This window comes from Talpa occidentalis, unplaced genomic scaffold, assembly GCF_014898055.3.
Source record: "Talpa occidentalis isolate TD23 unplaced genomic scaffold, MPIMG_talOcc4v2.1 talOcc4.10, whole genome shotgun sequence".
NCBI classification, from domain to species: domain Eukaryota; kingdom Metazoa; phylum Chordata; class Mammalia; order Eulipotyphla; family Talpidae; genus Talpa; species Talpa occidentalis.
In genome coordinates this window covers 44,108,083-44,135,038 of record NW_023600993.1, presented here as the reverse complement: position 1 = coordinate 44,135,038, position 26,956 = coordinate 44,108,083, and the positions used below count along the sequence as shown (strand labels likewise).

The following is a 26,956-nucleotide window of genomic DNA, read 5'->3' as shown; positions in this document are numbered from 1 at the left end:
ATCTGAAAAGTACACATAAATAAGCCTATTTTATATGAAACACTCTGCAAATTCCATTTAACTGGATCTTCTACTCCTGAAGGCTTATGGAATTTTTAAATGTAGGTGGAAAAAAGGAATTAATAATGAATTTCCCAGTAGATACAGCAACAGAGCCTCCTTCCTCCTACAGAGGCCATCATAGGGCCTCTCCTACCCAATTTCTCTTAATATCTACGTTCCCACAACTTTTTGGCAGATACACAGAAGTCATCTGAAATTACCTAACATAATTACTGAGACCCAAGTCAAATAATCTTAGAGTTACATAATTACAAAAATTCCTCCCCATTCTCTCTGGAGGCATGTTCTGGTAGCTCTAAACTAATCCAGGGTTTTGTTAGTAAAATCCTATTAATTTATAATATCACATCATCCAGAAAGATCACCCTCTAAAACAAAAGAAGATGGACAAAGCCACACATTTTAATTTAAAGATCTTTTATCTTCCTATTTAAAGCTAATCAAAAGAAGTGCCTAACAATTAAGGTTTACAAGTAATTAATAAACTGAAAACAAAACCTTAGAGCATGGATGCAAATTCCACTTTCTCCTGGGGCCTGGCAGATTCTGCAAATGATGAGTGCAAGAAATTACTGAGCAGTGGGGACAGAAGAAGGAAGCCCTGTTGTCATGCAGGAACTCAGTGCCACCAGATTGCCAGAGTTGACAGTTTCATTCTTAATGTATGCACTGTGATTTAAATTTAAGAAAGTTTTTAATATTGGCCTTTTAAATGAAAATCCTGAGTGTTAAATGTTGAAACTAATATAAAGGTATTACAAACACTATACATACAAACAAAATATTTTCAAAGCAAATCAGCTTGCCTCTGATTTAGTCTTCTGCAGGAAACTAATGATAGCTCATTAAGTATTCTCAAAATTTTTACTAAGGGTCTAAATCTCCTACTTAAAATTGTGATATTTCCCAGCTTCATAAAATTTGTCCCTCCTGCAAACCAGCAAAACAAAGCCTGAATGTTATTTCCCAGAGCTGCTGATTAAATGACTAATTTCAAGCAACTTGTCATCACTTGATTATACTTTTACAATAACCCAACTTAGTCTTACTCAGAGAAACATACTTAATTTCCTATGTGACATCCATATGTGATAATGAAGCATTGTGTCATTAAGTTGTGGCAGCTTTTTAAAAGGTAGAATATCTTAGCTTGGGGTTCCCAAGAAACAAATCTGGAGGCAAAGATCCAAGTGGTAATACTATATTTGGGAAGTGACCCAGAAGACAACAGGTGGGTGGAAAAGGAGGCAGGGTAGTGTTGTTTTTTTCTTAAAGATTTATTTTTATTTATGCATACAAGAACTGGGGTCTAGGCCAGAGGTAGTATGGGGATTCACCAGAGACAGAGTAGGAAGCAGAGCAGGTGGATCTGCTGAAATACACTGCTGAGGGAAGCAGCAGGCAAGACAGGAGAGGTCTGCTGCACCATGTGGATTAGCTCCCTGGCCAGTGATAGAACTCAAGTTGCAGTGGCTGCAGATAGCTTGATAGCAGAGAGACTTTAACCCCTGCACCACCAGGGAGGCCGGGTAGGATAGTCAGTGGCTGAAAGATGCTGGCTAAGGGGCATGAATTTCCCCACCCTTCCCTACTCTACAGGTTCCTGGGGCCCCGGAGAGCTCACAAGCAAAGATCTGCAGGTGCTAGCAAGCAAACAGCAAGCCAGTGTGCAAAACAAAATTAACAAGCAAAAAAAGATAGGAGGAAATCTGAGCAGAGAAATAGCAAATATAGCACTTCATCATCTGCTCATGCCCAGATAGGGAGCATGAGGTTAAATAAGAAAACTTGGTGGATGTATAACCGACTGAGCTGGCTCATACCTGCCCACCTCCTACGAAAGACCCTGGACTGCCTACATCCTCAAGCTCGCCTATCTGCAACTCCACTGGCTGGAGGGCTATGTGAAAATAGGCTCATTGTAGGGAGATATGTTGGTCTCATCTCTCCAGAGACAAATCTGACAAGTCACATGTGAGAGGGACAGTGCTAAGCCTCAGGCTTTTAGACCCAACATCACCACATGTAATTAGAAGGCAATTAGAGCAACCCCAGTCTGCTGGCCAATTACAGCCTCTCACAGTGGGGCTCACTCTTCAAATTAGAACTGGAGTCAAAACCTACTTGTGCAGCATTATGCCCTCTACTTTTCATCTCTCCAAGGATTCATCAGCTGCTCCCCCAGTTTACTTTGTTTCAAGCACTCCCACGAGAATGTCCAATTTGATGCAGTTTCTTAATGGATTTTAATCTATGGCCAAAAGGAAGGTATCTCAAAATAGCAGCACAAGTGACCCCACTAACTAACTGCCCAGTGACTTCTAAGATAGACTAAAACTTTGCAAATATCCATCCCTTAGATGTGTGTGTGTAAGCAAATCTTCTTGAAATAAATATAAATGTTGCTTATGATCTTTAGGGTTATATTTTCTTAGGACTATATTTCTACAAGATTCTGTGGAATGTGGCTCATGCCTTTCTGCTTCCCTCCCTCTAGGACCTCATTTCACATGACTCCACTTTACTCTTTAGCCAGATGCCAAGGCAACTCATACATTGACCCTGCCACATTCTTTATTGTACATGCTGCTCCTGCCACCTTTAATTGTTTCCCACTGGCACATCCCATACATGAGTGCCCATATATACACTCATCATTCATCTGAAACACACCCCTACTGTTGCTATCTCTCACAGCCCCACTCATGTCCTTCATGGCTACATAGGTCAGTTTTATCGTTGATGTGTTTATGCACTAGTTTCTCGTGAAACTGGGCAACTAAGACAGGTCTCATGAGAGCAGAGACCAAAAGGGTCACTTCTCAAGAATAGCCACAGCACCTGGCATGGAGCAGGCCACCATGCATTTGCTATATGAATGAACGAATGAATGAATGAATGAATGAAAGCTTCCACTGCCCTTCCACATGGCCGATATCATGTTAGGTGCTGAAGATTCAACTATAGCTAAATATACCTGTATCTTAAACCCTGAAAATGTAAATGTGGGGGCTTAGAGTCAAAGAAATAGGTGAAGTAACAGACTTCACAGAATTATCTTTAATGGGAGATTTTCTCCAGATGAGGTTCACAGGGCACTTGATTACCACATATGAGGCTTCTCATATAGAGAAGCAAATCAACTGCTGATGCCCTCCTTCCACATCTCATAAAATATGTTTCCCTCAAAAGACCTTCCTCTGAGGCACCCTCCTCATCCTCTCTCCAGTTCCACAGTTAAGGTTGCCCACCTTCCTGTGCTTTATACCATGCTCCTCTCTGTAGCCAATTCTCTATTTCCCCTTCAGCATCACATGCATTACCCTGTTTGAATGAGTGATGGGATCTCTTGGGTCTCTCTGCAGTACTGTGAGTTTCCTGAGTCCTGCAATTAACAAATGCTTCTTGGTATTCAAAGGGCCTAGAAAATGTATTGTCACCTATTAGGTGCACAATAAGGACTGTTGAAACAAAAGAAGAAAAGGTTTACCTTGAAAGAGCATATTTCTCACCAGCCACAAATGACTATTTCAATTTAATTCAAATTAAGTAAAATTAAAAATTCAGCCCTGGGCCACACTAGCCATATTTAAAGGGCTCAATGGCTGCAAGTGACTAGTGACTACCAGGTTAGCACAGAATAAAACATTCCCATTATCACAGAGAATTCTATTGGACAGCACTAGTGAGATATTTACAAAAATATTTATTAACTGTATTCCAGAGAGACATATAATACTGTCCATAGAGACAATAAAATACTCCAAATATTTATTCAAAGATTTTCCTTTGTGTGGTTCCAAGTTAGGTCAGATTAGGAAGAGAAGGGAAACTTAAATTTTGCCTCTCTAGAATTTCACATACCACCATGCAAAGAAAAGCAGATCAGTCAATAGAAAGCTAAAATTCAGTGCAAAAATAGTAAGTTATAGAAGCATTAAATAATTAATTCAAATTGGGAGGTTGGAGCAAAATTTATAATCTATCAACATTTAGACAAAGAAGTGGTTTTAGAGATAGTTTAAAGATGAGGAGGATTTTAACAGACAAGAGGCCATGGTGAATTCAAAATTGACATGTAAATTAGAATTCAGCTGAAGGGAAAATGAAAGAATGTTCAAGAATGACAAATGTTCTTGATGCTGAAGTATGAAGTACACATTAGAAAGTGGCAAAATATAAGGCTACAGATCATTCAACCAGAAAACATCAGGAACGTGGAGCCTCCCGTTAAAGGGTTGGAATTCTTGTATAGAAAATATGGGGCCACCCAAGTAAAGCCCCTGGCTCACTTCTCTTATGCTACTCCTGTGTTTTCTGACGGTGAGGACCCTACTCTGATAAAGGAAAATAATTAACAGACACAAACTGGTACTTTTCATAAGTACCAAGTGATACCTGGGATTTCCTCTCATGTTTGGCAAAGAAGGGAAAAGCACTTGTGTTAATATCAATCTGTTTAATAAAAATGAATTGAGAATTTCAGTAACAATGGGAACTTCTGGTAAAAAAAAAATTACCCAACTTTTTAAGCAATTAAGTCAACTACATGGTTCTCATTCACCCAAAGGAAAACTCACAAAACACTTTTGGAATGGACAAAAGTTCCATTCCCTTAGCAAATAGCATAACTTTGGTCTCCAAATCACTCTCCATGACAAAGATAAAAATATCAAGATGTGAAGATGTCAGATCAACTTAATCTACTGATATCAGAATCTTCAACTCTCAAGCAAGATCTGTTTTATGTAGAAATGAGCTATTTATGTGACACTATTTTTAAAGCTGAGTACTCGATAAGACTCAAATTTGTATGTTCCTATCAACTAAATTGTCAAAAAGTTATGAGGCAAATATTTCTCTTACAACGTTATTTTAATTCTATTAAAAAATGCACCCATATTCAGGAAATATAGCAGGATATGTTGCTTTGCAAACTTTACTCTTGCAAGTTTAAAATACTGAAAGAATTTTGTTTAAGGGATAAAATGCTACGTACACTCCTAAGTTGGTTAAAATTATCAATTGGAGGTAAGGAGAAACAGAAGACCTGCTGGAAACTGAGAACAAGAGAAGGCAGAGTAAAGGAATCCAACTTGGAACTGATGGAATAGATGTTAGGATAGAACACATCCTCCATTTGAGGACAGGTCAGCCATAGTGCAATCTCTGAGTCACTTGTGTATCTATTTCAATCCTGTTATAACCAATACCCTTTATATATAGGCTTATAGTTTCATAACTGCCTCATGCGAATGGGGTTTGGGGTAGAGATACCAGTAAGCAAGCAGCCTTCAATCTCTACTGCCTGCGTGCACAGCTCCATGTAACATCCCTCTTATGTTGATTATACTGATGCTAATTATAAAATGACTGTTTTAACTTTTAAACATCCCAAGAGAGTGCTAAAGAGACATCCTGCCTTATAAACAGAAACCAAAGGCAACAAACTTGAAATTCCCATCAAATGGAGGCTGCCAGAATCTGAGCCCCAAATGGCCCCCGGTGCTTCTCCAATTAGGCCACTGTGATCTGACTGCTTTTCTAGACAATCTGGACACTGGTACAGCTTGTCCGGTACCAATTCTCACATTACTTATTGAAAAAGACAAATTTTCAAATGCCAGGAAACAAACTCAAAATGGGCTATTTATATTTGTATTATCCTCTGCAAAAATGACTAGTTTAAATTACAGAAGTGAGTAACTATACAGTCTGGTTTTGGACACACTTGCCAGTTAATTGGAGTACTTCTCACTACAGCAATTGCTGGGCCACCAAACTCATTTCCACTTTACACTTGTGAATTTGACTTTTGAAAAACATCTTCATTCATTATCATGTTTTGCTGTGTTCTGTTGACCAGCTTTGGAGAAAGACTTCAATCTCTGATACACTCTCCAAGTCTAGGGTGGATGGGCAAATAGATAGATAGAAACTTTTAGATAGAAAGATTTCTGCTGGCAAGGGTGTGGAGACACTGTTGGTGGTAATAGAGACTGGTCCAGCTCCTACGGAAAGCAGCATAGAAAATATGAAGGTTTCTCAAAAGACTCAAAATGGATCTTCTCTACCACCCAGCAATTCCACTCCTAGGTACCTACCTGAAGAGTGCAAAAACACTAATTTGAAACATATACTCTTAAATTTACTGCACACTATTTACAATACCAAGCTATGGAAAGAACCTGAATGCCCAACACAGATGAGTGGATCGAGAAGACATGGAACACTACTCAATTTCTTTTCTCAAAAAAGAAACTCATGCCATTTGCAGCAACATGGATGGAGCAGGAAGGGATTATGCTAAGCAAAATAAGCCAGAAGGAGAAAGACAAATACTGGATGATGTCACTTACATGTGAAATGTAGTGAAACCCAACAAAAGGTAAGAAGAAGACAAAATTAAAAGCTAACCCTTGAAAGCTGACCATAGAACTCAGGTAGCCAGAGAGGGGAGGGAGAAGGAAGACAGATGGGAATATGTTGGGGAGAGAGCACAGCGGACTATATATGCTAGGCCTTTAAGATTGATGGCAGAAATTAAAATATCTAAAATGTTTCTACATAAAGGAAATGCTCAATGAATTATTATTTATCCAATAGCAAGTCCCTCATTTTGGCTGCATATATCAAACCTCCAGCATCCCTGGAACATTCCATCACATATTTACACCAAACTGGAGTCCCTGACTACTCTGCTATTATCACTGATCAGTAGTTAAGTGCTAGTCTTTTCTCTTCCAACCAATTTGTCATCAGTGAAAGCAAAAACTGTTTTCAAACCTATAATCAATATTACAAAGCAAACAAATCACTGGATTACTTCCATTTCTCAAATATTCTATAATGTAAAAATCAATCTCCTAAGTCTCTAATTAATAAGTAATAGTCAAACGTCTCTGTTAATTTTTTTTCCTGAGTAGTTTCCACTTGACTATATTTGTCAGAAACCCTTCAGAAGATTTTAGAGGATTCCATTCCTGAAAATACAAATCTAGCACACTCTCCCCTACACTAGTCCTCAACATGCATACTTGTTAAGGCACACACCTGCATGTTTTGATTTTAAGCTCGGCCAAGCAATAGCTGATATTTTAAATGTTTTTTGCCTATAAAAGCAATTCCTTCATGGCTGATTTATTTGCTTATTTTCAGTCTATATAGTATGAACACATTCCATTAATATCCCCCATACTTTGTGATGGAAAAATCATCAACTCTTAAAAGGCCCTTACTGAAGGGAATAGGAAAAGGTAACACTATATTCTTTGGTTCAGCAGTCCCATTTTTGATAAGTCTCTTCTACATGCAAAAACACTGGCACATAAAGATAAATACCAGAGCACTTCAGTAATGTCAAAAAACTGGCTATAAGGCAAACATCCACCAATAAGCAGATGTTTAAATAATGTTTGTGTATCTACTTCGATACTATAGAATGGCATGCAGTTATTTTGTCATCTGTCTTGACAAAGATGAGTTATCTGCTCTACATTGTTAAAAGAATGCAACCAAACATCAAGTGGTTAAAAATAAAAAAAAAGGAACACATACCTGTGTGTGTGTCTGAGTGTGAACAAACATTAGAACAGAATAGTTATCATTACAGTTTTCATAAATGCTCAAGCTACTCCAGTCTTGCTAAGGCTCAGGAAAGACAAAAAGGAAGAGAATAGAAAGGGAATGTTGCAGAGGGAGTATCATCTTAAGGTTGTTCCAAAGACTGTTTGCTGGAATAGGAACAGATTAAGTAAAGGTAGGAAAAATGAGTTGTACAGAACACAATAATTACTTTGTGGTATCAGATTTATATCTCATCTCCATGGTAATTAAATGACAAAATAAGTTACGAGGAAGTCAAAGGATTAAAGTAATAAGCCTAAGCATCCTAGTGATCTTTAAATGTAAGTGAATACACAGACAGAAGTCACATGTTAAGATCAGCTTGGATGGTCTAAATGAAATTCAACAAATGACCAGAATATGAATTTAATATGCTTTTCCACTTTTACATAGAAAGTGGGAGGAAAAAAAAAGACAGAAGATCAAGTCCTCAAGCTTCTACAAGCCCTCTTTTCTCCACACTTAGGTGTCAGAACGGACTTGAGCTGAGCTAAACACAGACAAGAGATTTGGCAGATTTTCCAGTCTCCACTCAACATCATAGGTACTAAAAGCTTCATTATGGTGAAGTGTAAATATTTCATTATAATACACCTTATTTTCTCTTTGTGCTGATTTCTTAGAGGTATTTTACAGTGTAAAGAGATAAGAGTCCACTTCCTTTTCATCAAACTCAAATCTTGTGACCATGCTAACCCTCTCCATATATGAAAGACTTAGAGGAGGAAAAATAAAGAAGGCCATGGCAAGTGGTGAGGTGCAGTTGTCTAAAGAGAGAAAGTAGACCTAGAGTAAGGGATAAATTGTTTAGGTCCAGTTGGAGACAAAAGGGGAAAGAAGAAAATTCTGCCAGAATTTAAAAACCCAGGACAAAAAGGTAAAAGCTAAAAAGAGGTGTGTCAAAGGGCGCTGCTGTCCATGCCAAGGAAAAAAAATATTCCTTGGCAGATACAAGAAATAAGGTCTTTCTTTCTACTCCAAAATTTAAAAAAACAACCTTTCTTTGCATTAAAATATGTATTTGAAAATAATACTGTTATTAAACTATAATTCTAGATAAAATTCTAACCCAGATAAATGCAACTTCCAATTTTAAAATAAGATCTCAAATCAGTTTGTTTTAAATTTTTTATGAAGCCATTTCCACAGAAGTTAGAGATTAGTGCCACCATCAGACATAAAAAAAAAACATATATATATGCGTGTGTGTGTGTGTGTATATATATATATATATATATATATATATTCATACACTCTCTCTCTCTCTCTCTGCAGGCCACATTTTTAGATAATTACCACTACAACCTCATCTACAAATTTGCTTTAATTTGGGCTGCATCTTTCATTCTTCACATAACTAAGATGTGAAATGAAGCATGACAGTTATAATCCTGCTACAGTCGACACTGTCTAAAAACATATCTGATCATTCATGCCTAAACACTAACCTTAAACAGTAAATTTTACAGAATTGGGGCAAATGTGCATCCCATTAGCTGGCAATTCCTTAATATTCTTCATCTTCAGTCTAAGCTACCATCAACTACACCCATGCTTTCCAAGGATTGACACAGCACAAATCTATGGGAAATAAAACCCATCCACATTTGTTATAACAAATCACTAGAAACACTTAAAATTGTCCACCTGCAATAAGGTGCTTTTTACAATTACCTAAATTAATTTGTCAGGTCAAGCATGGTGGCCAACTTTACCATCTAATAATCCTACACAGTTACATACTGTCACTGCCTATTATTATTATGTCTTACATGCTCTACAGCAATGATTCTCAACCAAGATCGATCTGCCCTTCCTCCCCCTAAGGGTTCTTGTGTCACTGTCGGGAATCGTGTTTGATGGGCCCAATCAGAGAGTGTGCGCTTCTTTACAGCTAGGAAGCACAAAAGGATAATCAGCGAATCGTTCTTGCTCTTTCCATAAGCTCCAATCCAGTTCCTTCCCTCTTCCCTCTTAAAATTTAGTTTCCAAACTTCATCATCCCTAGTATTCTCACTGCTGAAGCCCAAAACAGGCAGTCTGGCTTGACTAAAATCTTTCATTTCTTGTACCACAAATTCAGTTCTCAGGGGGGTTATTCCTGTCATCTAAGCATTTGTTGGTGACAATTCTATTATTCCCAAATTCAATGTGAAATAAAACCATTTCATTCTCTCATATATCATCACCCTTTTAAAGATGATATTATATAAAACACATGTCCATAAATGTAAATGTAGTCATTTCTAGTAAATATTTTCATTTATGGTGACTTGAGTACATATTTTCATTACATTAAACTAAATGGCATTTCATCCCCCAAGGAATTTCTCCATATACAAATGTTCCATTTCACTAAGTAAGGAAGAAAGAGAAAAATACTTTTGATGTACATTGGCATGGCTTTTCCTCTTAGTCAAGCATATCTCAGCAGTTAGCTTTATGGTGGGTCTAATCACATGTAACTTGATTGTTTTAGGCTGAAATGTCCCTATAACCATCACTCCACACCAGTCAGCCCTCTGAAGCTGGTTAGGAAATAAGTGAGAGAAGACACGACCGAGCTGATGAAAACCAGTCTCCTACCACACTCTCTGACACACACCCACTTTGACTCTTTTCTTTCCCCCTCCCATCTTAATGAGGTGTATTAGTGAAGTGCACAGTGAAGATGAGATGCCCAATTCTGAATTTAAAATGGAATATTAAAAGCTCTGAGAAGTCCTGGTTAATGAAAGCTCCACTACTATACTTACCTCTGCAATTCCCAATTTTCTACGGCCACAAGACCCTCTTGTCATAAAAATCCTATTAACCAGCCTACTGTAGTAGTGTTTCAGACCCAGACCTTGGCACAATGCTCTCTGAGCAACCACTTTGCATAGCTTCTTGCCAAGGAGACTCAATACAAAGGTAAATGCAGACTTAAACAATTATGTACTGATGCTATTCTTTCTGTTTATAGAAATCCTAACCCCAGAAGCTAATGCCAAAAAATCAGTAAAATTATTTAAAATTTTAGGCAACTACAGTTAAAATACCTGAGAAAGTCTCCCATATCTAAAATTAACTCCCATAATAAATGTCCTTACCAAAAAAAAAAAAAAAAAAAGCAGCAAATATCATATCTGTGAGTTAGAGATAAATTCATGATTTGTTGTGATAAATGGTAGGCCCACTAGTTTTTCTGATGAATAACTCTCTTCCTGAATCAAATTCTAAGACTATAAACATGAATTCTAATAACTGTATTTATGACTAGTCCTTCACAGACAAAAATCTGAAATCAATTAATATGTTTCTAATTATTATATTTCCTGTCCTCCCAATAAATCTATTCTGTTCTGTAATGAGAGCTCAAAGTCGAATTTCTAACAGCCATCTGAACTTTTAAGTTTCCTACAACCCCTGAAGTGTCTGTGAAACGTAAAAGCATATATTCTCTCTACCTTTTATTTTGCAGCTATACCTGATTTATTAAAATAACTTAAAACTTCTAAATGCCAAGCAATTAATATAAAAGAACACTTAAAATGCTTTTAATATTCTGTAAAACATATTCTTCAAAGGGCAGTGCTCAGTTGGAGCTGCCTTTACACAAATTATTAAATGAGAATCTACGAATTTTGGGGTTGTCTACATGATAAAAATTAGGAAAAATAATTTACTACAAAGAAATCATTATATATTTGAATAAAGTAAAAGGAAATAGAGCAAAAGAGCTTGATGTAGCTTTCTTACCTCTAAAATAACTTACTAAAAAAGTAGTGTGGCAACCCTAAGTCAAATATTTTTATAATGAATAGCTGCTTTATTACAAGCATTTTTAACTAGGAAAACATTTTAAAGTATGTGTTAACTACAACAGTTGTGATAGAAACATACTTTCCTTTTTATAGTGCAGTCTGTATTTCCAGTGGAGGGATTTGAAATCCCAAACCTACTCCTTTTGCATATAGATGGAGATCTAGAGAATGTGGTATCAGAGATGGAGACTCAAAAATGTAAGAAAAAGAAACTTTAAGGGGGAAAAAAAATCCAGAAATAAAATCTCTTGTCAACAACAGTGAATGATGGAAGTCCTTTGGAATTAGTCTAGGATCTGAGAAAGAACATAGGGTAGGAAAAAAGATGGTACGATAACATTTCTTTGGGGAGAAAAAGCAGTGCTCACATGACATTCACCATCAACACCTTCTGGATCTGAGCTCCTAATTGTAGGGACTGAGAGAGCTGAGATAACACACGAAGGCACATGATTTACATAAATAAATCAATATTTTGATAAGATGTGATCATCCAATTTTAAGAAAGAATATTTCTGGCCTGGGCAGGTATATGAATGATCTTACACATTTTCAGACTCTCCACAGACCTATAATAGGAGCAACAGGATAAATACATTAGCTCTTAGTATATTTAACCTTCAAAGTCACTGACTATGGTTGATAATTTCATTTTCAAAGCAGAAAGTAAAATAGACCGAATTCCTGGGCACAGAGACCACACAAATCTTTCTTTATAGCCAAACACATATAGAAGAGCTTGGAACAGAACAAGTACAAAATAACTATCGGCTTTGTCAAAGGTACTATGACATGTGCAGACAACTATACACACATTTGTTCTCCACCACAATGTATGTTTTGTTAATCCACACACAGAATGGGAGGAATCCTTTCTAGGAGGAATGTGTGGCGATTATTACAACACTTAGGTAACATGTATTAAGCTGCAGACACTTACCAGAAAAGCTGGATCAGGATGACCTGTCAATTGCCATTCATAGCTCTATTTTCCTTGCCACTCCCTTTGTTGAAAGTGATCACTTAAAGAAATTGTACTGTGCCTGCCCAGCTTTGAAGCGACTTGTCAATGCTTACACAGGATAACTAAATTTTCACAAGGTTTGCAGTGGCCTGATCAGCTATTCTGGGGAGTCATAATGAGCAATACTAAGATGGACATTATTTCACAGTTACCTCTTAGATCAAAAGGTTGACACAAGAAGGAATCACCACAAAATAAATAATAATAATAATAATAATAATAATAATAAAAGCAACCTCACCACCTCTTTACACAGTTATCATTTATCACCTTCACATGGCACAAGAGGTGTGCTTTTCATTCACCATGACCAGTGTGTGATTCATCCCTTTATAATTTCACGGGCAGGTTCCCAGAATGGTCAACTTGCCAAACTTTCCATTTCTACTCGCCAATCTCCAAAGAGGACTGAATACCATGCCACTCACTTGATTTTGTAATACGTTAGCCACCTTGCACAGCACAGCCTGCTGAGTTCCCGCCATAGAATACTCACTCAATTAAGGTTTTGGATAAATAACGGGCAAGAAAGGTAGGACTCTCATAGGGCCATGGCAACAGACTGCACAAAAGCTTCTAAACCTTGAAAACTTGGACTAGATACTCTTTGTTACAAGGGCTGTTCTATGCATTTTAGGACACTGAATAGTATCTCAGGCCAATCAAAGTACAAGGAGACCTAACAAAAATTAGCAGAGTGATTAATGGTACATCATTTAATCTTTACAAATTCTGTTGAGTCCCCTCTTCCCTCTGCCTGCAATGTTTGTCCTACATCCATGGGCATCATTTTCTCCATGTCTCCCCTCCTCAATTATGAGGTCATGGGAGACTTTTCCCAGCTTCTCCTTCTAAAATAGCACCTCCCTCCACTTTACCACTTTCAATTGGCTTATGTTCACACTTTTTTCATAACATTATTTCATGAGATTTCATATTATGTTGTGTGTTTTTCACCAGTAGTTTCCATCATGTAGGAATGGGATTCTGTTTCTTCTGTTCTCTCTGGTCGCCCTGGTGCCTAGAACTCAGCCTTCCATATGGTCACTATTTGATAAATATGCTTTCAGGGCATGAGTCAATGAACTGAAGACCGACGACAGAAACACACACATGCGCACACATGCACACATGTGCACACTGCCCTCAATCAGTCTAAATCCCTGACATGATTAATCAGATATAGAACCTTGGCAAAGATAGTGCTTGGGGGCTAAAACAACCTCCTGAAAACATAAAGGCAAGAGGAAACTCCGTGGTGCCTTCTTAGCTTTAAGAAGCCTGTACATTGGACCATGTGTAATTTTTTCAGGACAATCTCAAATTAACATGTGCACCTAATGCTTTCCATATAAGAAAATGTTTGAGAAATATCAGGTTTCCCCCTTCCAACCTGGGCCTCAGTAACTGGAATCACAGGGCAGGCAGGCAGCCGACATCACTTGAGAGCAGTCTGTAACTTAATCCATAGGAAGTCACTTTCCGACAAAATTTTCCCTATCTTCAAAAAGGACTTATCTCACAGTGCTGGTGTCAACATCAATTAAGACCAGCCCAGTGCCTAAGACAGTCTACGTTCAATAAATGTTACCTGCTGGCTTCTCTATACTGTCTAAATCCTCTGTACCATCCAGTAGAGCTTTCTACTAGGATGGAAAGATATTAGCGTTGCATAAAAGTATAGCCACTACCTACTATGGCTACTAAGAATGTGAAATTTGCCTAGTGTGACTGAGGAACTGAGCTGTAAATTTTACTTATAATTAATTAATTTACAAATACATAGCCATATATACCTAATGGTGATAGTACTGAAGACTGCAGCCCTGAATACCGTGAAGGACCCCTAGATCATGGAGTATTCTATTGTATTACTTTATATGCAACCACGGTAAGGCATCTGAGATCAAATTTTCATTTCAAAAGTAATCGCTTTCATGTAACTTCTTCCTTTAAGTGCCATGGGTTGTCTAGCTCCTAAGACCTGGAAACGATCACAAGGGGAGCAGGCACTGTGGGCTACTAATCCAACAGTCATTTCCCCTGCTGCTTCTGGGGTAAATCCTGATAGGCCTAAACCATTGATGCTAATCCCATCTCTAGCCAATGTAATGGATTAAGTACAATCATGTGATCCAATCTGACCAATGAGATAGAAAGGTTGATTGACCAGGGTAGGTGCCCTGAGGAAAATTTTGACTTGCTCTTAATAGAGACCCATGTAAAAGATACTTTCTCTTTTTTTCTCTCTGGACTCTACAGATCTCAGTATTTCACTTCTAGGACTGCTGACATCATACTAAGGCCATGAGGAAAGTCATCCTAAGAACCAAGACTACTGGGTAAGAAAGACTACTGATTAAGGAAAAACAACATAGGGTATGCCTTAAAGATGGCGCTGAAGCTTTCAGGAGTTAGCCAACCTCTGGAAAGCCAGGCAAGATAATAAATTGACCTTATTATCAAGTCAGAAGACTCAGGGGATCTTTTCCAGATGGTTAAAACATTATAACTGATACAAAAATAAATCCCTATACTAGAAACAACTTCTGTATGCATTTGGAAGAAAAAAATCCAGGAAATCTTGCCAGCCAGGAGAACTGTGACAAAGGGAAGAAAATCTTGACTAGTTCTTTCTGGCACAGCAGGTACACAGTCCAACTGGCTGTGAGTGCTGAAACTTCCTTTTCACGCTCTAGTGAATGGTGACAGAAAGGGCAGTCTTTACACAAAAAAAGATGTTATAAGATAGCTCATTAGGAAGTGGTGTAAAAATGTAAAAGCCACAGGACCTTCAAAAAGTGTCAAAATTGCTCCCCAAGAGGAGAGTGTGGACTATGTACTTCACAACAGTGAAGAGAAATTAAGTTCTGTTACCACAGCGAGCCCCAGAAGCAAAAACACTACAAATGGCTTCTAGCATCTTTGTAGATACTAGTCAAACAGCCCAGCAGTGTCCTGTATTTCATTTTCTTGCTAAAATTTCTTAGCAACCTATCAATACCAAATATACTAATGGTATGCATGCTCTGCTAAAAGAAACAATATTGTTCAAAGGCTTCGAACTGAGGAAGGGTAGCGGTGGCAAAGAGAAAAACAGGGCTGCAGAAGGGAAAAGGAACAACAATAATTGGGGTAGATGCACTAAATGATACCTTTAGGAGCAGCAAATTTTCATGCAGCTTCATGGAGGAGCTTTTTTCTTCCCAGGGAATGGCCTTCCCGCTAGGGGAACATCGATCAACTGGATCAAGTGGCTCCCTAAGTCCAGGAAAGATCTCAAGTTCAACTAAATGCAGCAAGTGGGCTGTAGAGCATAAACATACTCCAAAAAACACTGCAACAGTCACCCTTCCCTTCACTGTCTGAAATTTATTCCTTTCATGATAAGCAGAGCTGATATTTAAAATAGTTAACAAATCAGAGGCAATAACCAACAACAGTGGATGGTAAAGGATGGGCATAGATGTCTGTTTGTTGAATCTGAGGAAGTCCCAATATGAGAAGAGTGGCCAGATTTGTGATGAGGGGAAAAATCAGAGGCTTGGTCCAGTGTATATGTTGACATTTTAAATGATCTACATGGTTGACTGTTCTAGAATCATATATACAGTCATGTTTTGAAAGTAGGACACTAAATATTTTCCTTCACTTTTTAAGTCATTTCAAGGACACTCTTTACCCTCTTTGATTTTTTCACATCATGGAAATTGACTATATGACAAGAGGCTTTTTGATTCTTACAGGTTAACTCCTCCTAGAAAATAAAACACATTTTGCCACATTGACATGCCAGTTGTATAACTGCTGAGTTAAAACTTTTCCTTCACCTGGTACACTTTTTTTTTTAAACTTAGTGCTTTGTTTTAAGTTTTTATTTATTTATTTGTTTGTTTGTTTATTTTTTGGGGGGGACCCTCGCCGGCGGCCAGGGAACGAACTGGTGCTGCAGAGGCTGCGGGCAGCCTCGCAGCCCAGCGCTCAACTGCTGCGCCACCAGGGGAGGCCCCACCTGGTACACTTTTTATAAAATCTTAAACATATAATTTAATAGGAAATTTAACATACCAAAATGGAAAACCAGCATGGCCTGTCAAGTAAGAAATACTGCAAGCCCCAAGATCGAATTCTAAAGTACTCTCCAAGTTGAAGGTTCTGGGCAAGACCTGTTTCTGTTAAAAAGAGAAACTAGCAAGGACTATTAGCGCAGAATTGTCAGTTTCTCCTTGATAAAAAAAAAAATCCCCCCAAAAGTGACTTTGTTATGCTAAAGTCAACTCTTTACATCACAGTAGAGTCATTTTAAATCAACATAAATGAGGGAAAACATTATTTATTAATATACTATAATGTTAATCATGAAGTGAAGGTTCCTCAAGTTACTAGAAAGTATTTCTCAAGAAGGCACAGTTCTACATCATACACATAGCTCTCATTTATCTTTTAACCTACACAAAGATTTATTAACATGTTAGTACAGATAAAATAGAAGAAGCACAGGACAGGGTAAGTTTTCACAGAAAGAAAGACAACCAGGAAGATATACTTCTCTGAATACTATTGCTCTCCAGTATATTCAGGGAGATTGCCAGCTGAGAGATGCTGGTGAGGTTAATTTCAGAACCACAAAACATTGCCACTGAACACTGCCATCACACTCAAAGAACATTCGAGGTAAAAAGACCACACCAACAGGAGCCAATGCAAGACAGAAGACTTTTAATCAGATACAAGGTACACTTATCCTTATGAACTGAGTTTCTTTCGGAATTTAAATAGAGAGCAAATCTGATCTTTAAGGACATATTAGATACTTATTCCAGCTCTGTATTTAGAATTCTAAAAGTTCACAATCCAATGAAACAGCTCACCAACCCCCACCAAGAGACAAGATAAGGAAAATTTGTGTAGTACTACTTAATAATTTCAACAAGGGAAAGGCCAATAAAGTGTTAGCATGATATATACCAACAATATTATATTTGCCAAAAAAATTTCTAGATAACAACACTTGCCAATATCCAAAGGAAAAGAAAATACTCTCCTGTTTAATATAGTCAGAGAGTCGGTTTTATGAACCAACTCAAACATAATAAATGATTATTTATTCATAAATACATTTTGTTAGTCCAGAAAGGAAAACGAATACTCTTTTAAGTAAATTGCAGCACATGCAACTCACTGCTCTCCAATATGTTAGGAATGTATGAGGTTAGGTATATTTTTCCTTTGAATCTTCAAATTAATCATGTTCCTCCACTAACACACACTACCCTCACCCTGGCCCCCAAGAAAATACTTTCAAAAGAGAAAATATCATACTTTCAAATTTATGTCCAGGAAGAAAGATGTTTGACTTTGATCCATCACAAATATGAAAAATATATACTTACAGATAATCTCTGTATGCCTTCTGAAGACCCACTAGGTTTATAGATTACTGAATATCAGGATTTATGTTATATCAAAGTAAATATTGACCTTAGCTCTCCCTGGGTCAATATTAACTGCTTTGCTCAATAAATCTTGATGTTCATTTTCAAACTAAGTCAATATCACTTCATTAATTTCTGCAGGGTTCATATCAGCATTTTATAAAATTGAAATGCTAGTGAAAATGTTTCACCTAAAAAATTTAGATACATCCAATTAAAGAGACAAGAGACTTTTTGCTTTCCTTCTAGTTTTTTTTTTTCCTCTATCCCTTCAAAATTGTTAGAAATAAAGTCATCTGAACTTGATATAATTCAGCCCTCTATTCTAATATGTAGACGGCTTATTTGTAGGACAATGTGTGTCCTACCTTGAGGCTTTCCTATTCTGAAACATTCAAGTAGGAATAGTGAAATACAAAGATAAATTACAAAGGTTTTGCTCAAGGAACAAAACATTTAAAGGGAACAATAAACAGGGACAAAACACTACCTCACAAATTAATGGATCCAAGCTCAACTTTGTTACATTCACAATCAACCCACCATTCCTTATGTCATCTTCAATCATCCAGGGAATCATCCTGGACAATTTATTTTGCTTTCTCTTGTGCTAATGATATAAATTTCCTTGGATTCTTTCCTTTATTGCAAATCCCTAATGACAGAACCTCATCATTTTTCATCCTACTCTGCTCCCCCACGGAGCAATCCTTAACACTACAACCAATAGTCCTACTTGAACAAAACCATCTTAGTCCATTTGCATCATGAAATCCTTTGTTGACCTTCAGAATAATGTTCTAGATCTCTAATGAAATACTGCAAAGCCCTTCATGGGCCAACTCCAATCCAGTGCATTCTTCCCTTAAAGTTCTCCACCCCATCATATGCTCTATAACTACTAACCTGCTTTCAGTTCCCCAATTACCACTGGGTCATATCAAGCATCAACTCCTTTACATGTCCTGGCAAACACCTGCCCATCTTTAATGACTGAGGTCTGACAGCAGCACCTCTGAGCTCCTCCCACTATAGCAAAAACCCTTGCATAAAATAAGCAATACATGTTCTAAATAAATACATGCTTAACTCCTGCTTTGAAACTGTATGCTTACAGTTTATAGGAGACTTGTAGAAAAGAAGTTGTGAAAAGTAAAAAGGTGACTGATAAGTTAATAGAGAAGAGCCAGGCTAAGCATCAAAGTATAGGTACCTTTAGCCGGTACTTAGGAGGATGAATCTCCAGGCTGAATCCTCCCCAACAGTGTGGTTCTATCAGACCAGAAGGTCTCTAATATAGAAGAACTGTCTCTGGGGAAATGATTCCTGCAAGAGACTTTGTAGGACGCATTAGGAGAAGGGCAAATAATACGACAATATTAACATTAAACATTGCCTTCCATTCTTTTATTGACAAAAGCAGACTTCTGCAAGCATGTATATTTTCCTTTACCCTGTATAGACATTAAAAATAGGCATGGAAATATAATTTTAGAAGTTAATTATATCTTAAGTTCACCATGGGAGCTCGTTACTTAAAAGGATCCAACAGTGAAACCTTTTGCAAATCACCCACTAATTTACCTGAATTTCATGGCAGGATCTCAGTACTGAGTTCCCAAGCACAGACTCTGGCATGAGTTCACTGTACGTCCATCCACACACCCACTTAAAAAGTATGCACCGAATATTCACAAAATGTGATACTCTAGCACACAGCAGGAAAAACAAGGAATTATAGATTATAATCTCTATCTTTAAGGACTCAACATTTATCTGGGGAAATAAGACATACTTCTACACACATACACACACACACACACTACAAAACAAGATGTTTATATGGCTGGTGTAGCAATGTGACAGATAATTAAGAACCAAATGGGTAATACACATTTTACTCCAGAGGACAGGCCAAGAATGATACCTGGTGCTTACATACATTACATGTAATGTATACAGGTAATGCAGTATATCCTCAAAGATATACTGCAAGATAGGCCCTTTATCTCCATTATATACTTGAGCAAATCATCAAATCCTAGGACAATTAGAAAAACCTTGAATATCTCCACCTACAATTTCCTGGCCAGGGCAGGAATGCCTCTTCAAATAATCCAGCTTGACCTTTACCCAGTGCATTACCAGACAATACTTTCAGGGAATTTTAGTCATCTTAAATCTCAGTTTTGCATTTTACTAACTATGAAATTTATCCACCTTACATTGATTCATAGAATCTTTCTATACAAAAGAAACAAGAGATACAAATACTAAAAATGCAGAAACCCAAACAAGGTGAGTAAAAATGAAGTGGGAAGAGAAACCACAACCTGTTTTTCTCTAAGTCGTGAAAGGGAGAAAACAGATAGCTCTTCAAAATGCCTCAAACTTCCACTTAAATTTACTCCAAATTTGTCTCTCATTTCCCTTTCCGGCAAGGCTGACCTACCTAGCATGTGTTACTTTATTACAAAAGAACTGGGCAAATTCCAAAATTCATGAGCTGTCATCACCTCAAGCCACACAGAAAAAATATCTGTATTTGTGAACTAAAACTCACAGAGAAGAAATTGTTTTAATATTTCCAGTGAGATATTCTTTAATTTTTTTTTCAGTGTAACCTTGTGCAAAATCCATAGAGGTTCCCCCTCATCTTGGTACAAGGAAAATAAATCCAAAGATTTAAATCAATCTTGAAATTATATTGGCATTAATTAACAACAATAATAATATGTTACACTTCCTATCTCTTCTGCATGGTATTTTTGTTGATTTCCCATTTTACAGTGGACAATAATATGAACCAGAGAAATGATCAATTTTCAGATGATCACAATGGGATACACCTCCAACCTCCTCGGTAAGCAACCTTCTGTGCTAACACTTTGGGTTTTGACAATGGCATTGTTTGATTAGGCCACAAAAGTCAATTTTTTTTAAGACTGCAAATATAAACAGGATGTATGCAGTGTCTAAGGTGGTGCAGTGAAACTGAAATAATGAATTTAGCACTGAGATGAAAAGTTAAACTAATATTAATGAACTACTGTGATAATGATACCCTAGAAACAAGCTATCCACAGCTCAGCGACTGCTGTGGGTTGCTACAAGAATACCTGGTGAGGAGCTTCAACAAATCCGACCCACAAAAAGGCACCTAAGGAGCAGGTCAGAGGAGCCTGGGGCACCCTGGAACCACCAACAGCCACTCATCTGCCTGATTCATTCCTGCAACACACCCCTCTCCCTCATCTGTGTTCCCAAAGTCATTCTGAATACTAACTAGAATGCTTGCTGAGGACAGTCCAGTTCCAATAAATGCAAGAAACCCCACCCCCACCCCTTGCCCCAATAAACTAATAAATAAATCTTCCAAATCTCTGAACAGCCCTGGTCATGAGTCAGACTAACATCTGCTCAAATACCCAGGTTGCAACAACATGAGCATAAGTTGGCAAAACTTTTCTGACAAGGGCCAGAATATTCTAGGCTGTGGTCAAACACTCTCTGTAAAAACTACTCAACTCTAGCAGGAAAGCAGCCATATTCAATACCCAAAGGAATGGGAATGGTGTGTTCCAATAAAATTTTATTCACAAAAACTGGCAGTGTGTGGTAGTTTGTCAACCCCTAAACTTGAGAATTGTTTGCTTAACCCTCATTACCTAATAGGGAATTCTTGTGAATCATGACTGATAGATTTTAGCTTACTTAGCTCTTAGTAACACCTAGTGATCAGCAACTAGGCCAATCATGGCTACCCACAAGCAATCAATAATAACATCATCAAGAGCAACAAAAGCAATAATGGTGTTAAAAACAGCAAGAAATAATATTAGGTACTTTATCTCAGAACCTTGTTAAATTTTCACTCATACCATCTCATTTAATTTCCTTAAAAATTCTAAGAAGGAAATGCTATTATTCCCATTTCAAAGATGAGGAAAAGAGGCTTCAAGAAATCAAATGTCCTTTGAATATTATCAAGATATTGAAAGATAAAATCTAGACTTGAACCATGGTCTGGTGATATGACTTCAAAATTCATATTCTCATACATCACACTGCAAAGTACAATGGCATTTTCTTAGGAGGAACGAAGACAAATCTGTGTATTAGAGACATGAGATATAAATCTGGGCCATAAACCAATTGTTCAGAAATGGCTCATTTCACCTTTGCTAAATTTAGAAATATTTCCTTATTCCAACAAGCCTTTCTTTTGGGAGTCACAGTTTTCAACCACTTGTGTACCTAAAGCTATCTATCTGCAGCCAGTCCAATATCAGGTTTGCTATGGTTCTAAGGCAATGATCTTAGGTCCAAAGTAACAAGTCTTACTCTTTGTCCCCTCTTTATCTGATGGCCAAATGCTAAGGAACATCTCTAATGCACCCCTGGTCTCCTTGAAATGAGATGCAGATATTTTAGCACTGTGGCATGAAGCAAGCATGGAAGAACACAGCAAGGACTAAAAACACAAGCAGGAATTCTGTACAACATCCAGCTTATATGTCTCATTCTTTCCTTTTTTTAACTTTTATGTTTTCCAATACATGTAGCAAGTGACTTCACTAGTTTGTGAAAATCAGTCTGTATCCTTCTGAAGAAATTCTTCTCTAATCCTGATTTCAGAAAGAACAAAAAACATAAAAGAGGGATTGACAAACTGTACAGTCTGTGGACCATATCCAACTAGCTACCTATTTTAGCATAAACTGAAGTAAGAATGGCAGGCTTCCCTGGTGGCACAAGGGTTAAGCACAGCACTGTGAAGATATCCACAGCCTCTGCAACAAGAGTTTGAACCCGGGCCGGCCAGAAACTACACATATGACACAGCAGACCTCTTCTGCTGCTCCCCTCCGCAGTATATTTCAGTCAGTCTGTTCTGTTTCCCCACTCTGTCTCTGATGGGTCCTCTCACCTCACACACCTCTGGCATACCACTTATATGCATAAATAAATAAATCTTTTTAAAAAAATGGTTTCTGCATTTTTTAATGGTTGGAAGGCAGGAATCAAAAAAAGTATGATTTTTTCCTGACAAATGAAAATTATATAAAATTCAAATTTCAGTATACATAAACTTTTATCAAAACATATCTACTGGGGGCCTCCCCAGTGGCGCAGCGGTTGAGCACTGGGTTGTGAAGCTGCCCGCAGCCTCTGCAGCGCCGGTTCAATCCCCGGCTGCTCCCCGGCCACGGGAGGAGGGTCCCACATGGCGCGCAGACCTCTCCTGCCGCCCGCTGCTCCCCTCAGCAGTGTACTTTGGTCCTTCTGCTTGCTCTGCTCCCCGCTCTGGCTCTGGTGAATTCTCTCGCCCTCCCGCGCTTCTGACTGTACCCAGTGCTTGTATAAATAAATTAATTAAAAAAACAAAAAACAAAAAAACAAAAAAAAAAACATATCCACTGGGTCCAGTATTAACTAGGGCTGATTTTGGCACCACTATGGTAGAGTTGAGGAATTATAACAGAGACCATAGGCCCTGCAAAGCCTAAAATAAATACTAGCTGAATCTTTACAGAAAAGGAGGCCAACCTCTGAGGCTGAACTGTTAGCCCTTCCACTGATAGAGGCGTCCCCAAATTCAGGCACAGTACATTCCAGAAATACAAAATGGAGACGGATTAAGAATACTGACAATAGCTCCATCCCAAAGATTGCACTGCATACGTCCATTCTTAACTGAGTAAAAATGTGTTAGGCCTCTCTTTCTTGCCTCCACTGTCATTTGCAATTAGAGATGCTGATAGGGTATAACTTCCAATTTCCTGACTAACAGCATTATTATTCTAAATTGATGAACTGTAAATAGCAGGCCACTTTATGCCTCTTCCTAACTGATATCAGAGCCAGAGTACAAAATGATAAATTTTCTTTGGTTTCTTGGCAAGAAGCTATATATATGTAATTTTGGCCTTCATCTCCAATTTCCTTCATTTATCAGAAATAGTGACAAAAAGGCTCTAATTAGATAATTCTAATCACAAGAAACTGGGTGTGATGGAAGACTTCAGAATCACTATCTGCTCCTTGCAAAACAAAACAGATAGGCTATTCTCCCTGTAGGGGCAGGAGATTTATCAATAGACAAAAGGATGCAAAAAGCCAATAGATAAGGTGTAATTAAAGATCAAGCCTATAAATTTTCTACTGACATAAATTTAACAGGATTTGCAGGTGGAAATTCAGGATTTAAAACTAGAGCATTATGAAAATAATATCTTTAGTCCTGTATGCAACAACATTGCATAATACATAGATTTATTATTAAGACTAATACTCTGTGCCTCCAAGCCCTTTCATACAAAGAATTTGAATTATTCAGTGCCAAAGTAATTTCCAAAGTGGTCTATCTTCTCAAGCATTCCTCCTTAATTAGCTACAATACATTTTCCATATATTTTTGAACATCAAAATACCTTTTAGAAATAACAATCCATCTGCCATACTCTTGCGAGTTGTTGAAAGCAAGGTCCAGAAAGCTCTGTATATTCTTGTAATTCTTCACCCCCCCCCGCCCTTAAAAAATAAGAAAATTATTTCCCATGCAATAGTCAACATACTTATAACACTGTTCTCTCTCTTCACTGGCTCAAAGGTTAAACGCACAAATAACAATGGAAAGGAACGCAAAATCCCCTGGAGCAGAGGGTTGAAATATATCCAACTAACAAGGTTTGATTTGAAAATAAAGTTGAGTTCTTAGACTGAAGTGTAATAGATCATCTTGATATGTGCTGCTTTGTAATACTGAGCATACGTTTAGCAGCTCAAGTCTGGCCCTATATTTCCTGCTCTCTGAAATCACAGCCCTGAAAAGACAGAAAAGGCTGTGTCTTTGGAAAATTACAACTTTGGTACAATAACTCATTAACAAGGAAAGTTCAGAAATAAATGCAAATTGAGAGGGAAAAACAGGTTGAGAAAACAGGTGGGAGAAATAAATTAAGGTACTTACATACAACCTTGAAGAAAAACAAGCCTGAATATTTCAACTTTTAGTGAACTACAAAAGGTTTGAACAAACAGAAGTGAGGTGTGAAAGTGATTAAAAGTGCGCTTGTGAGTGACTTTAATGGGATGTTTACTGGCTTGTGCAAGCCTGTTGGGCACAAGTCAACTTACCGGAGTAGGCCCAGTACGGGTCGCCTGAGGCCTTGCGCCTGCGGATCTGCGCTGAGCTGCCGTGTCTGTTATCGTGCAAGGACCCCACGTAGCCTTCTGTCAACACTAGAACAAAGGAGAGCCCAATGAGACAAAGGCATCACTGTAGAACACAAGTTGTCATGCACACTGCCTAGAAGCACAGGCCCAGGGGTAACTAAACAGAGCCTCCTGATTTTACCGAAAACTACAGAGGAGTGTAGAGAGAATACTACATTCATGAATATTCACAATTGCTTATAAGGAGTCTCCAGTTGTGCCAAGAACACTGTACAGGAAACGATGTACATACATTATCTAATTTAATCTGCAAAATACCACTATGCCATAGATACAACAATACTAATAATAGGACCATTGTATAGAAAAGCAAACTGCACCTTTCAGAAGTTAAACCACTCTAACTTCCACAAGGACAATCAACCAGTAGACCTACAATTATAAGCCTATGTCCTACTGTACAATGGGCCTCTGAGCCTCACTTGATCTTCACAGAGCAAAAAACATCATTTCCTTCTCTTCTACAACTGGAGAAATTAAGGTTGACAGACACTAATTGTTCCCTGTCATACAGGTAAGCCTGCAGCAAAGCCAAACAGCACAGTCTCATTTCTGGGAGTCTGTCCGTGATTATTACCAGCTATCCACACCCCTTGAACCCCAAACAGTTACCTGTTGTACCTGAGGATATGAAATTTGAAACCGTCCAAAGACAGCAATGCTCAGAAAGAAACTGCTTCATGATGGTTTGGTTTTTTTCAACTCAAAATGAATCCAATCTTCTACGCTGTTCTAGAGATGTTCCATTTGCCTGCTCTAGTGTTCAAAGCCCTCCCCTCCTAGCTTTTCATGGATGCAAATTTCTTTTGTTGGGAATCCACACCTGAAAGCACTGATGTGTAAGACGACAAACATCACAGGTGCCCAGAATCCAAAATGAAATGGAATTACACTTCCAACAGTACATCCCAGCTGTCTGTGTTAATATTTAAAAGCACCCAAACAAAATCAAATATGCTTTTAAAAAAACAAAGAAAGTGGTTATGGGAAATGTATGCACAATTTAAGATTAAGATGGCACCAGGAAAACACAATTATTTTCTAAACACAATACATTCCCATTCCTAATTAAAGTAACAATAATAATTTCACCATGATGGCATTAGCTTTGTTGACAACCTGACAGTTGTGAAGAAAAATAAGGAAATATGTAATGTGTGCTTGTATGTCAATTGTAAAGAAAGGCTTTAAGAGAAGTAATGCTTGAACCAAGAACAAATATATTCCAAATAGATGAGCTCTTCAATGGGAAATGGGAAATGTTTTAAAATTCAAACATATAATTAAAATGTAAGTCTGTGTCGTTTATATCTGCTCATTGGTCCAGAATTATAGTCAAAATCTGAGTTACTATCCATTTTTAAAATACAATGAAAAGCTTAAATGCCCATCATCCAATCCATCCATTCTACAATGTGGTAGATGAGTCATTCAAAGATTTGGGAACTTAACATTCTAAGCTACTAGAAATCAAAAATAAAATCATCCCATTTTCTACTCTCCTAATCTATTTTCTTCCTCCACTAAAGGGCACTAAATAAAATTTTGGCTTGTTTGTTTTGTATACATAAGGGAAGCTTTTTTATGTATCTGTTTTCTATGCTTCTGAGAGCTAGTTCACTCTAAATATTCCTAAATAATCCTTTTTGTATTAAGTCAATGAATAAGACCATGTCTTTACAATGGGAGTAATGTATGGGGCTTCCAGTAGGGTGTGTGATTGAGCCTCACTTTCCTTATCTGTAAAATGGAACTATAATTCT

At 37.7% G+C, this 26,956-nt stretch overlaps 1 protein-coding gene across 3 annotated transcripts in view; it reads right to left on the bottom strand.

Moving 5' to 3' along the window:
* PTPRG (protein tyrosine phosphatase receptor type G) overlaps window positions 1-26,956 on the bottom strand; it is a 671,624-nt gene that overhangs the window by 480,498 nt on the left and 164,170 nt on the right. For all 3 annotated transcript variants that reach the window (XM_054695203.1, XM_037492051.2, XM_054695207.1), the window contains exon 2: window positions 25,095-25,199. In XM_054695203.1, coding sequence (XP_054551178.1) covers window positions 25,095-25,199 — 105 coding nt within the window. The remainder of the gene's footprint in view (window positions 1-25,094; window positions 25,200-26,956) is intronic.